At 38.9% G+C, this 12,623-nt stretch overlaps 2 protein-coding genes across 6 annotated transcripts in view; both read right to left on the reverse strand.

The window, feature by feature from the left end:
• TCEAL9 (transcription elongation factor A like 9) overlaps positions 1 to 9,670 on the reverse strand; it is a 45,505-nt gene extending 35,835 nt beyond the window's left edge. For 3 of the 4 annotated variants that reach the window (XM_032849662.1, XM_032849656.1, XM_032849661.1), the window contains exons 1-3: positions 9,625 to 9,670; positions 8,932 to 8,998; positions 4,348 to 4,418 (exon numbers count right to left, since the gene is read on the reverse strand). The gene's annotated coding sequence lies outside the window, so the exon portion shown is untranslated. Of the gene's footprint in view, positions 1 to 4,347; positions 4,419 to 8,931; positions 8,999 to 9,624 lie in introns of those variants that run through there. The other variant, XM_032849660.1, reaches the window with a different exon arrangement.
• Positions 6,537 to 9,731, reverse strand: TCEAL7 (transcription elongation factor A like 7). Of its 2 annotated transcripts, XR_004381628.1 has the most exons (4): positions 9,625 to 9,731; positions 8,932 to 8,998; positions 8,004 to 8,582; positions 6,537 to 6,550 (listed from the first exon to the last, which is right to left on the reverse strand). XR_004381628.1 is itself a non-coding variant. In XM_032849655.1 (3 exons), exons 1-3 carry the CDS (start codon positions 9,637 to 9,639, stop codon positions 8,266 to 8,268), a joined length of 399 nt encoding a protein of 132 aa, XP_032705546.1. In that variant the 5' UTR covers positions 9,640 to 9,731; the 3' UTR covers positions 7,634 to 8,265. The 2 variants fall into 2 exon arrangements, 1 of the variants encoding a protein (XP_032705546.1); XM_032849655.1 differs by lacking the exon at positions 6,537 to 6,550 and having other exon boundaries at positions 7,634 to 8,582.
• Between the last annotated feature and the right edge of the window lie 2,892 nt (positions 9,732 to 12,623).

The following is a 12,623-nucleotide window of genomic DNA, read 5'->3' on the forward strand; positions in this document are numbered from 1 at the left end:
ATGTTGTTTCCTGTCTTGCTAATTTTGGCCATTCTAACTGGTGTAAGGTGGTATCTCAATGTGGTTTTAATTTGAACCTCCCTGATGGCTAGTGATGATGAACATTTTTTCATGTGTCTGCTAGCCATTTGTATGTCTTCATTGGAGAAGTGTCTGTTCATATCTTCTGCCCATTTTTTGATATGATTGTCTGTTTTGTGTGTGTTGAGTTTGAGGAGTTCTTTATAGATCCTGGATATCAACCTTTTGTCTGTACTGTCATTTGCAAATATCTTTTCCCATTCCGTGGGTTGCCTCTTTGTTTTGTTTTGTTTTTTTTTTTTTTTTTGACTGTTTCCTTTGCTGTGAAGAAGCTTTTGATCTTGAGGAAGTCCCAAAAGTTCATCTTCGCTTTTGTTTCCTTTGCCCTTGGAGACATATCTTGAAAGAAGTTGCTGTGGCTGATATCGAAGAGGTTACTGCCTATGTTCTCCTCTAGGATTCCGATGGATTCCTGTCTCACATTGAGGTCTTTTATCCATTTTGAGTTTATCTTTGTGTATGGTGTAAGACAATGGTTGAGTTTCATTCTTCTGCATATAGCTGTCCAGGTTTCCCAGCACCATTTATTGAAGAGACTGTCTTTTTTCCACTGTATATTTTTTCCTGTTTTGTCGAAGATTATTTGCCCATAGAGTTGAGGGTCCATATCTGGGCTCTCTATTCTGTTCCACTGGTCTATGTGCCTGTTTTTATGCCAGTACCATGCTGTCTTGGTGATCACGGCTTTGTAGTAAAGCTTGAAATCAGGTAATGTGATGCCCCCAGTTTTATTTTTGTTTTTCAACATTTCCTTAGCGATTCGGGGTCTCTTCTCATTCCATACAAATTTTAGGATTATTTGCTCCAGCTCTTTGAAAAATACCAGTGGAATTTTGATCGGAATGGCATTAAAAGTATAGATTGCTCTAGGCAGTATAGACATTTTAACAATGTTTATTCTTCAGATCCAAGAGCATGGAATGGTCTTCCATCTTTTTGTGTCTTCTTCAATTTCTTTCATGAGTGTTCTGTAGATCCTCGAGTACAAATCCTTTACCTCTTTGGTTAGGTTTATTCCCAGGTATCTTATGGTTCTTGGTGCTATAGTAAATGGAATCCATTCTCTAATTTCCCTTTCTGTATTTTCATTGTTAATGTATAAGAAAGCCACTGATTTCTGTACATTGACTTTGTATCCTGCCACATTACTGAATTGTTGTATGAGTTCTAGTAGTTTGGGGGTGAAGTCTTTTGGGTTTTCCATATAAAGGATCATGTCATCTGTGAAGAGAGAGAGTTTGATTTCTTCATTGCCAACTTGGATACCTTTTATTTCTCTTTGTTGTCTGATTGCTGTTGCTAGGATTTCTAATACTATGTTGAACAAGAGTGGTGAGAGTGGGCATCCTTGTCGTGTTCCTGATCTCAACGGGAAGGCTGCAAGCTTTTTCCCATTGAGGATGATATTTGCTGTGGGTCTTTCATAGATAGATTTGATGAAGTTCAGGAATGTTCCCTCTATCCCTATACTTTGAAGCTTTTTAATCAGGAACAGATGCTGGATTTTGTCAAATGCTTTTTCTGCATCCATTGAGAGGACCATGTGGTTCTTCTCTCTTCTCTTATTCATTTGTTCTATCACATTGATTGATTTGCGAATGTTGAACCATCCTTGTAGCCCAGGGATGAATCCCACCTGGTCATGGTGGATAATCTTTTTAATGTGCTGTTGGATCCTGTTTGCTAGGATCTTGTTGAGAATCTTAGCATCCATATCCATCAGTGATGTTGGTCTGAAATTCTCCTTTCTGGTAGGGTCTTTGCCTGGTTTGGGGATCAGGGTAATGCTGGCTTCATAGAAAGAGTCTGGAAGTTTTCCTTCTGCTTCAATTTTTTGAAACAGCTTCAGGAGAATAGGTGTTATTTCTTCTTTGAACGTTTGGTAGAATTCCCCAGGGAATCCATCAGGTCCTGGGCTCCTAGTAGACTTCTTACATATTCTTTAGCATTTTCTATATACAGGATAATGCCATTGGCAAATAAAAATAATTTGCTTCTTTCCTTCCAATTTGGATTCAATTATTTTCCTTGCTTAATTTCTCTGGCTGGAACTTTCAGAACAAAACCGATGGAAGCAAACATCCTTGTCTTATTTGTGATCTCACATGGAAAGCTTTCAATTGTTCACTATAGAGTATGATCTAGCATTGAGTTTTTCATAAATGCCCCTTATTATGTTGAAGCAATCTACTTATATTCCTAGTTTGTTGAGTGTTTTTATTATGAAAGGGTATTGGAGTTTGTCAAATGCTTTTTTCCCCCTCTATCAATTGAGACGATAATGTGTTTTTCCTTTTCCTTTATTAATATAAGATTTTGACATTGATTTTCATATGTTGAATAACCCTTGAATTTTGTGGGTAAACCCCAATTCATCAAGATATAAAATCCTTCAGCTGGCTTAGTTTGCTAGTATTTTGTTGAGGATATTTTTTTAAGATTTTATTTATTTATTTGACAGAGAGATAGTGAGAGAGGGAATGCGAGCAGGGGGAGTGGGAGAGGGAGAAGCAGGGTTCCCACTGAGCAGGGAGCCAGGATCATGACCAGAGCCAGGGCCCTGGGATCATGACCTAAGCTGAAGGCAGACGCTTAACAACTGAGCCACCCAGGCAGCCCTTGTTGAGGATATTTGCATCAATATTCATGAGGACTTCGGAGGTGATGGATATGTTTATGGCATGCTTTGTGGTAAATAAACAAACCAACAAAAATATGTACATATTACATGATCCAGCACTCTCACTACTTAATATTACCATGGAGATATATGCACACAGGGGCACAGAAAAGCATAGATAAATGTTTATTATGACATTGCTTGTAAGAACCAAAGTATTGGAAATAGCTTAAGTCATCAAAATGGAAATGTTAGGGCACCTGGGTGGCTCAGTGGGTTAAGCCTCTGCCTTTGGCTCAGGTCATGGTCTCAGGGTCCTGGGATCGAGTCCTACATTGGGCTCTCTGCTCAGCAGGGAGCCTGCTTCCCTTCCTCTCTCTCTCTCTGCCTACATCTGGCTACTTGTGATCTGTCTGTCAAATAAATAAAACCTTTTAAAAAATGGAAATGTTAAATAAACTGTGGTCTATCTATATCAAGGAAACTACACAGTAATTGAAAAGAATAAGATTCTTTTTTTTTAAAGATTTTATTTACATATTTGACAGATGGAAATCACAGAGAAGCAGTCAGAGAGAGAGGAGAAAGCAGGCTCCCTGCTGAGCAGAGAGCCCGATGTGGGGCTCGATCCCAGGACCCTGAGATCACGACCTGAGCTGAAGGCAGAGGCTTTAACCCACTGAGCCACCCAGGCGCCCCATGAAAAGAATAAGATTCTTATACTGAAGCACCTCCAGGAATATTGTTGCATAAAAACAACAGGGCAATAGATGTAATATTACAATATTTAGTTAAAATGCAAAACAGAAATATATAAATTTCTGGATGGATATCCATCAAACTAGTGTGTTTAATTGTGAGAAGGGGATTGAAATTGGAGGTGTGGGTAAAACAGTATATTAAGATGAAATAGGCTATCTCAGTGGATTTTAAGCAGTTTATTACTCATTCACGTCATAGTTTAATGAGAGTTATTGGTTTTCCTGCATGGCTCTGCTCTATTGATTATTCAGGTATCCAGCCTGCATTCATGTCACAGTCATGTGTTCCAGATGGTACACATGGTTTCCAAGATCACTGAAAGGAGATGGAAAGATTACCCAGCATTGTTTTAGAAGTGTCTTATATTACGTTTGGTAATATAAGATATTAGGTTGGGACCCCAACATATGTGCAAGGGAAGTTGGAAAATCTAAGAGATCACATACTTTTTGATCAAGCAATCTTACTTTTCAGAATCTATTCTGTAGAAATATAATCACCAGTAATTTGAATATATGTGCAAACATTTTAATTGCAGACAGCATTGTTTTTAGTGGGCAAAGTATAGAAATACATGTTGAGTGACGGGGAATAATTTTAATAACATACAGTACATTCATACTATAGAAAATAGATTCATTTGTATTTATATTTGCGGACCTCTGGAAAGTTCTATAGGACTTCCATGCTGAGAAGAAGAGAAACAACATAAGTAACTCAAAGTTATATAAAGAAATAAAAGACAACAGTAAAGGTAGCTACATAGGTAAATATAAAAGCAAGTAGTTTTTCATATTTGCTTTATAACTCCTTTTTTCCTATATGACTTAAAAGACAAATGCATAAAACAATAATTATAAAGCTATGTTAATATGCACACTCACCAGTCATCCTGTTTCAGCTGAGTTGTGCAGGAGTCTCCTTATAATGGTTTATGATTCCTAATTAAGGGTTCCTGAAAGTCACAATGTAGTATTATAATACGTAATTAAAATGAAAAATGGAAATACATAAATTTCTAGATGGATATCCATCAAACTGAGAAGTGTTATAGGGAGGAGATTGAAATTAGAGGTATGGTTAAAGCAGTATGAACCAGGTAATTAATTATTTATGACAATATTATTTGTGACAATAGCAACATAAAGATACATGATGTCTTTTCTTAAAGATTTTATTTATTTGTGAGAGAAAGAGAGCAGGAGCTGGGAGGGAGGGACAGAGGGAGAAGCAGACTCCCTGCTGAGCAAGAAACCCAACATGGGGCTTGATTCCAGGACCTTGAGATCATGACCTGAGCCTTAGGGAGATTCTTAACTGACTGAGCTACGCAGGCACCCCAAGATGCATTATGTCTTTATTTAACAATATTCTTATATTGATGCTTCAATATAAGAATCTCATTCTTTTTAACTATTGTGTAGTTTTCTTGGCATAGATAGACAACTTTTTATTTGACCTTTCCCTTTTGATGACCTAGGCTATTTCTAATATATTGGCACTTACAAACAATGACACAGTAAACATCAATCTATGCTTTCCCATGCATATGTGTACATATATCTCTATGGTAATACAAAGCAGTGGAAGTGCTGGGTCATATGGTATATACAAATTTTTACTGGTTTTTTAACCTTTTTTTTTCCATCTGTAAAGTCTATTGGGGTTATAGAGATATTTTCCCACTATTTGTCACGGTATTGAAAATATTTCTTCACAGGCTGTTTCTTGTCTTTGGACATTTTATATTTTTTTCTTTATAATTCCTGGATTTTTTTTCATGCTTAAGAAGATAATGACATCACAAGATTATACATGTTTTTAGTTAATTTTCATTGCAATATTTTATTCTTGTTCTTCACATTTACATTCTTTCTCTCTTTTTAAAAGATTTTGTTTCTAAGTAATCTCTACACCCACTGTGGGACTCAAACTTACAACCCCGAGCTCAGAGTCATATGTTCCACCAGCTAAGCCAGCCAGGGGCTCCTTGTTCTTCGTTTTCATCTTCAGTCCACCTCGGGTGTACTTTTGTGTATGTGGTGAAGAGGAATCTATGTTCATTTCCTTCTGATTGGATAGCACATGTACTTGATTCTTAGGTTTTAAAAAAAATCCTTATAAATATGTGAAATCCTTAAATAAAAAATGTTTATAGCTAAACATTTGCTCACTACTATGATTATTTCCTTAGGACACATTCCAAACTGTAGAATTATTGGGTCATGGTATATGCAATATATACAGCATTTGGTACTTACTGTGAATAGAAGCAAAAAAAAAATGGATGTAGCAATTTACTCTCTCAACAACTATGAGAATGCCTACATCCTCAACAAAACTGAGTATTGTAAGCAAACATTTGTCTATTTGATAGGCAATTTTAAAATTTTATTTTCCATTTGATTTTTTGTCTCCTACTGAGGCTGAATAATGTTTATTGTTCACATAGACTTACTTGTTAGATACACAATTTTTAGGCTATGATAACCACCATTTTGACTTTCAGGAGCCCTAAATTATGAATTGTAAACCATTTGACTCTTTGATTATAAGGAGACTTCTGCACTGCTTAGCTGAAACAGGGTCTATGATGAGAGTATATGAAGCAATAATGGAGACCATGATATCATAGGAGACCCCAAATGGAGGGCCAGGGCAAAATGCAGAGATTCTGATTCAGAGTAAGTGTATCAGTGAGTATGGGGACATGTGTCCAAATTTTGCATTTTTAGCAAGTACTCCAGATGATTATAATGTAAAGAGCTATTTGAGAAATCAGTTATTCAATGTTACAATAATTTTGTAGACTGAATATGAGAAATAATTCCTTTCCTGTTGGGTCCTACTTGAAAATCCAAATTATAGTTTGCAGTGAAATAGATTATTGCCATTTTATGCAAACAAGTAAAACTGGGCCAAGAACACTAGATTCTAAGTAAATATTTATTACATATCCACTATATATAAGTCACTAATCAAAAGAAGTATAATGAAATACATGATATGGTATTTACTTTGAGATGCGAAATGCATTAAGTCCAATTAGGAAATAATGCTTAAATATATATATATATATACATATACCTATATGTATATATATACACACACACATATATGTATGTGTATAATATATATAAGTATAGCTATGTGTGTGTATATGTTTTTATAAGACTAAACATATATATTTATATATATACACACATATGCACTAAATATACGTACAATACATATTGTACATATGTACACTAAAAAGTACATATACATATGTAGACATATATGTATATGTTTATATATAATATGTTATATATATTATATATATATATTAGTCTTACAAAATTTTTCCATGTTTCAGGAAGGAAAGTAATAGAAAGTTGGGGATAGCTTTCTTAGATCTATTTTCTGCATTGTTTTGTGCAATTTATACCTGTCCCCTGAGAGTCTTCTGACCCAACAGGGCAGGCCTGCAAGGAGACTTCAGGGAGACATCATCTCACAGGAGAAGGAAGACAAAACCTTAGTCTTTAGACCTAAGGCAACGCTAACTACAGCTTTTTTTTTTTTTTATTCCAACTTGTACCTTGGTCCAACTCCAAAAACGGCCTCATCATGTCCAACCCCTAATACAGAGGAGGGGTCCTGGGATTGAAAACAGAAGAGGCTGTCTTGCTAGGAACCCTGCAAGGCCCAAGCAGTCTCACCTGTGTGAAGGGTCACCATGAAGCAGAGAGGCTTCAGAATACAGAGTGAGGGGTTCAGCCCACTAGGAACTCCAGGAAAGTGAGTGGGTTTTGGCACCTGGGGGGACCCCAGTGCACCAGGAACAGTGAAGGCCAGCAGAGAACAATGGTCGCAGCAGAAGAGGCAGCAGGTGCCCAGCAGGGGAGAACCCAGGGGGCAGAACCCAGGAGAAGAGGAGGGCAGGGCTCAACAAATACTGGCATGAAGCCCCCACTGCCTTGCCTACTAATGGACTTGTTCCTGAGCACGGTGAGTCATGTCAGGGCCCGCCCTCAAATAACTGATGCTCTGCAGCGGGTTGGGGTTCTATACGCACAGGTGGGAACACCAGTCCACCAAGCGCAGCTCAGAGTCACCTCATTTCTTCCTCACAGCAGCCCTGTGAGCCAAATGTTTTCCCCGTGAAAAAGACTGAGTCTTAAGCAAGTATATCTGTAATAATTGCCAGTTTTATTCCTCTGACTAAGAGATCCAGAGGTAATTTGAAGTTTACATTTCTTTTTTATAGTTCTGTTGTCAGAAGTTTATTAAGTGTTTTACTGCCCTTCAAAGGTGATTGACAAGGTTTTTGTGTCTGTTTATTTTAGTTTTTTGTGACACAATACACACACATACACACACATATATATTCATTTTGTGGAAAATGAGAAGATGCAGATAGCCAAAAAAGAAATGAAATATAAATCACACAGAGGTTCACTGTTAACCTTTTGGTGTATAATAATTCATACTTTTTCTTTTGCATTTTGTCATATATAAATGTACACATATGTGTGTATATATATACACACATGCACACACACACTGTTTTGCAACTTATTATTTTTACTTTACAATATAAATAAGCATCTTCCCATGCAAATGAATAAAACATCCTCATTAAATGAGTGAGATTGGGTCAAAAGATGAGACATTGGTAACAGGAGTCATATGCAAATCAAAGGAACACTAGAGGATAGGAGTAAAAAGGCAGCAATATCTAGCAAGAAAATGCAGACAAAAAGAAGCCAATGGTGGTAATATTAATAACAGAAAATAGTTGAATTCAGGTGAGAAATGCATTAAATGGGATAGGGACGGTCCAGGGAATGCCTATGGTTAGAATGCAGAGCCCTAAATTTCTTTCTCAGACCCCTTATCTCTTCCAAACACCTTTCCATCTCATCTCCCTCCCTCGTCATTTCTTCATCTTTAAAGTGCCTATAGTCTATGTCCTCTTTAAATTCCTCGAGGGACTGAAGCAGCCTTTGCCTAAATTTCCCTTCTGTTTGCTGGCGTTCAAATTCTCCATAGGGGCGTTCTTCCTCTCTCTTTGGCACGCAGCATTTGGGCTTTCCTTCATTTTCTTTGCAGGGTTTTTGCATGATGTTGTTTCCAGCTTAAGCCCGGGGAGAAAATGTAGAGCGAATTGCTTCGTTTCTTTTGATTCAGGTTTGTCAGTTTCTCTTTGAAGCAAGATACCTAATCTCCCACCCGCTGCCACACAGGTCCAGCCCTCTGAAGTTCAAGATGCCGCTCCTTCCTCCTGCACTCCAACTCCGCCTCCTTTCTCCTCCCTCTGCAACCCACCATTTCCCCAGCAGACAAGGCTAATGGCCTCTCTGACGGGCCTGGGAGAAAGGGAGCAGACCAGTAATTGAGCTGTGAGGCTGCAAATTTTACCCTGCTCTAGCCCTTCCCAACTTCCACCCTCAGAGACCCGGTCTGAGTGCCTCCCTCGCACTGACCTGTGAGGATTCGGGATAGTTTCTCTTTTTCTTGCCTCGAGATGTCTGTGAACACAGACCCTTGGACCTGCAGACAGAAAGGAAGGGAGCGGGGAGAAGGGAGTTCTCTGTGGATCCACCAGTCCGAGAGACAAGACACTCATTATCTTGAGTCCAGGATCCTCACAACTGTCGTTGTCCAAAATTTCCTACCTCCTGGTTCCTCCTATCCTTATCCCTTCCTCCGGGATCCCTGCCTCCACCCCCAGCCCCTCAACCTTTTGGCCTAGCCATTGCCAGGGCTGCAGTCCCCTCGCCCCCCCCCACCGCAGGACCAACAGGCAGCCACTGAATGAGAGGAAATATTTTCAAATTACGTCTAAATTTCTGCCTCCACCCCAGGATTCTAGCCGTTCCGCACACAACAGCCCACACCTCATTTCCTCAACGGAATTGGAGAAAGAGGAGGATAAACGGAAAGCGTGCCAATCCGAGAGAAGCCGATTATTTCTAAACTATCACTCAATCTGTAGGTGTCTCTCAGGAGACTTCTACCTACTCCCCACCGTCCTTTCAAAAACAAACAAACAAAAAAAAATACGATCATCTCCCAACGAGTTTGCAAGGATTTGGGCAAAGTGAGCCTGGACCTATTCCTGTCGCTAGATTCAGCCACTACCACCCCAGGCGTCCCAGAGGTTTCCTCAAACCAACCTTCTGAGATTTCATGAATTTAAGTCCTCTTTCTCTTGGCCACAAGCAGGAACGCCAACAGGACAGTAAGGAGCTGGTACCCAGAGGAGAAAGAAGCCCGGGAATATAAGGACTTCGCAGCAGCTCCTGGTCACGTGAGGATTATGTCATCCTCCAACTCTGGCCCCCACTTTCCCCTCCCACCAGCTGTGCTGCAGAAGTGCAACGATTTACCAACCTCCCACCTCCCCACCACACCAGGCCCTGTCCCTCATTTTCATCACTGCTAATTCCGGAGGTCAAAAGTGACCCCTTCTCCCTGTGGCTGGAATTTGCCTTTCTCTGATTACCAGAGAAGGGCTGCATCTTTCCATAGTCATGTTAACCACTGTTACTTTAGTGGTTGTGTTGAGGGGATTGCACATCCTCTTCTAAGCTACAACAAAAAAGGTAGCAGTTTTCCCTCCACTGACACCCCCCCAACTCACCAATAGCCACCATTTGCCTTGCTGTTCATTTCTTGAAATCAAATTAGAGGGGGTGGGGTAAATTAGGAAAGGAAGTAATGATTGAGATAGTGGTTTTTCACTTTTGTTCTGATAATTTCCTACTCTTCCATTTTTCCATCAATTTATTATATTCTTCTTTAATCAGAAATATAGTAACAATGAGTACATTTGGAAAAAAGACTCAAGATAGGAGGGAAAAAAGACCCAGCCACCTGTTTCTTCTGCTGAGTCATAAGATAAATATAGACCCTCCAGGCAGACACATTTTTGGAAGTTTAAAACATACAGGGCAGCTGGAGGCTACTACTCTTCTGAGGAGCTCCTAAGCATGTGAAGCCCTTTGGTTAGGTGAACTACTGAGGCCATAACCCAACAGCACTTTGCCCCTAGAATTTCAGATCTCAAAAATCAGTCGTAAAACTTTACTGGTTTGATCTCAGTATCATGCTCTCTCTCTCTGTTTGTACTACGCAGTTTTATTTCTTTAGTTCCTATATGCAAGAGATCCTACCTTTCCTCCATACTTTTATTGAGAATCAAAGAGTTTTTTATTTCTCCCAGACACTGTCATCTTATTTATGTTTTCTTAGACCTCATTCAGCCACACTGAGGAATTAGGACTAACAGAAACTGGTCACATTACCAAATTTTTTGTTGCTAAGGATTTTCGTACTAATCTAAGTGAATTAGTTTTGGTGATATGTTAGTTTGAAATATATACAACAGAAAGATGGATGTGTTCTTTTTTCCCTTTGATTTCTTTTTTTTAAATATTTATTTAATTCAATTTAATTAACATATACTGTATTAGTTTCAGAGGTAGAATTCAGTGGTTCATGAGTTGCATAAAACATCCAGTGCTCATTACTTCAGGTGGCCTCCTTAATGACTATCACCCCAGTTACCCCATCCCCTCCCACCTCCCCTCCAGCAACACTCAGTTTGTTCTGTATAGTTAAGTGCCTCTTATGGTTTGTCTCCCTCTGTTCTTACCTATTTTATTTTTTTCCCTTCCTCTATGTTCGTCTGTTTTGTTTCTCAAAAACCTCATATGAGTGAAATCATATAGTATTTATCTTTTTCTGACTGACTTATTTGCTTAGCATAATACCCTCTAGTTCTATCCACGTCATTGTAAATGGCAAGATTTCATTCTTTTTGATGGCTGAGTAATATTCTATTATATATGTGGTGTGTGTGTATATATATGAATATTGGTAATGTATATATTATATATGTGGTATCTTTATCCATTCTGTATATATACAATATATATTGGCATATATATATTACATATATACAATAGATAGATATAGATACATATATAAATAGATAAATACATATATATATAATAGATAAATATATCTATATCTTTGTCTATATCTATATAGAATGGATAAAGATAGCAAATCTCCTTTATCCATTCATCTATCAGTGGACTTTTCCCACATATTGTCTATTTTGGACATTGCTGCTATAAACATTAGGATGCAGGTGCCCCTTCGAGTCACTATGTTTGTATCCCTTGGATAAATACCTAATAGTGTCATTGCCGGGTCATAGGGTAGCTCTATTTTTTAGTTTTTGAGGAACTTCCATACTGTTTTCCTGAGTGGCTGCACCAGTTTGCATTCCCATCAAGGTGCAAGAGGGATCCCCTTTCTCTGCATCCTCACCAACATCTATTGTTTCCTGAGTTGTTAGCTTTAGCCATTCTGACAGATATGAGGTGGTTTCTCATTGTGGTTTTGATTTGTATTTCCCTGATGCCAAGTAACACTGAGCATTTTTTCACATGTCTGTTGGCTATGTGTATATCTTCTTTGGAGAAATGTCCGTTCATGTCTTCTGCCCATTTCTGGACTGGATTACTTGGGGGGTTTGGGGTGTTGAGTTTGGTAAGTTATTTATAGATTTTGGATACTAACCCTTTATCTGATAAGACATTTGCAAATATCTTCTCCCATTCCATAGGTTGCCTTTTTGTTTTGTTGACTGTTTCCTTTGCAAAGAGGAATGTGTTCTTAAAACTTGTTTTTAGAAAGACTGTAGCTCATTATGAATGAAAAGTTGCCATTAACAATTTTGATATAAATGATTCCAGAAAATACTTAAAAGAAAGAGAAGAGGTCTTAAGAAGAGTGAAGCATTGTTGTCGCAGTTATTAAAAAATGTTGGGTCGGCGGTTCCAGGAATGCAGGAGGAACAATAGAAATGACCACCAGGGCCACCATCTTCCAGTCCCCTCCCCACCCCCTTCCTTAACCCTAGACTCTCCAGCCAAAAGGGTGTACGCCCAGGTCACCTCTCCATAGGTAACCCGATACCTATGCAGGAAACAGGAGTATCAGGAGCCCTCACCCCATACTTTCCGATCACCAAATATGGATGTGAGCCCATGCCCTGCCTTGGCCCGATAAAAGATCCCCGCCAACTCCCTCCCAGTGCGACTTCCCCCACTCCCCTTTCCGGAGTTGAGGAACCTCGCCCAAGGGTGCCCACCTCCTCCCA

The sequence above is a fragment of the Lontra canadensis genome, unplaced genomic scaffold (genome assembly GCF_010015895.1).
Source record: "Lontra canadensis isolate GAN:19392208 unplaced genomic scaffold, GSC_riverotter_1.0 scaffold238, whole genome shotgun sequence".
Lineage (NCBI taxonomy): Eukaryota > Metazoa > Chordata > Mammalia > Carnivora > Mustelidae > Lontra > Lontra canadensis.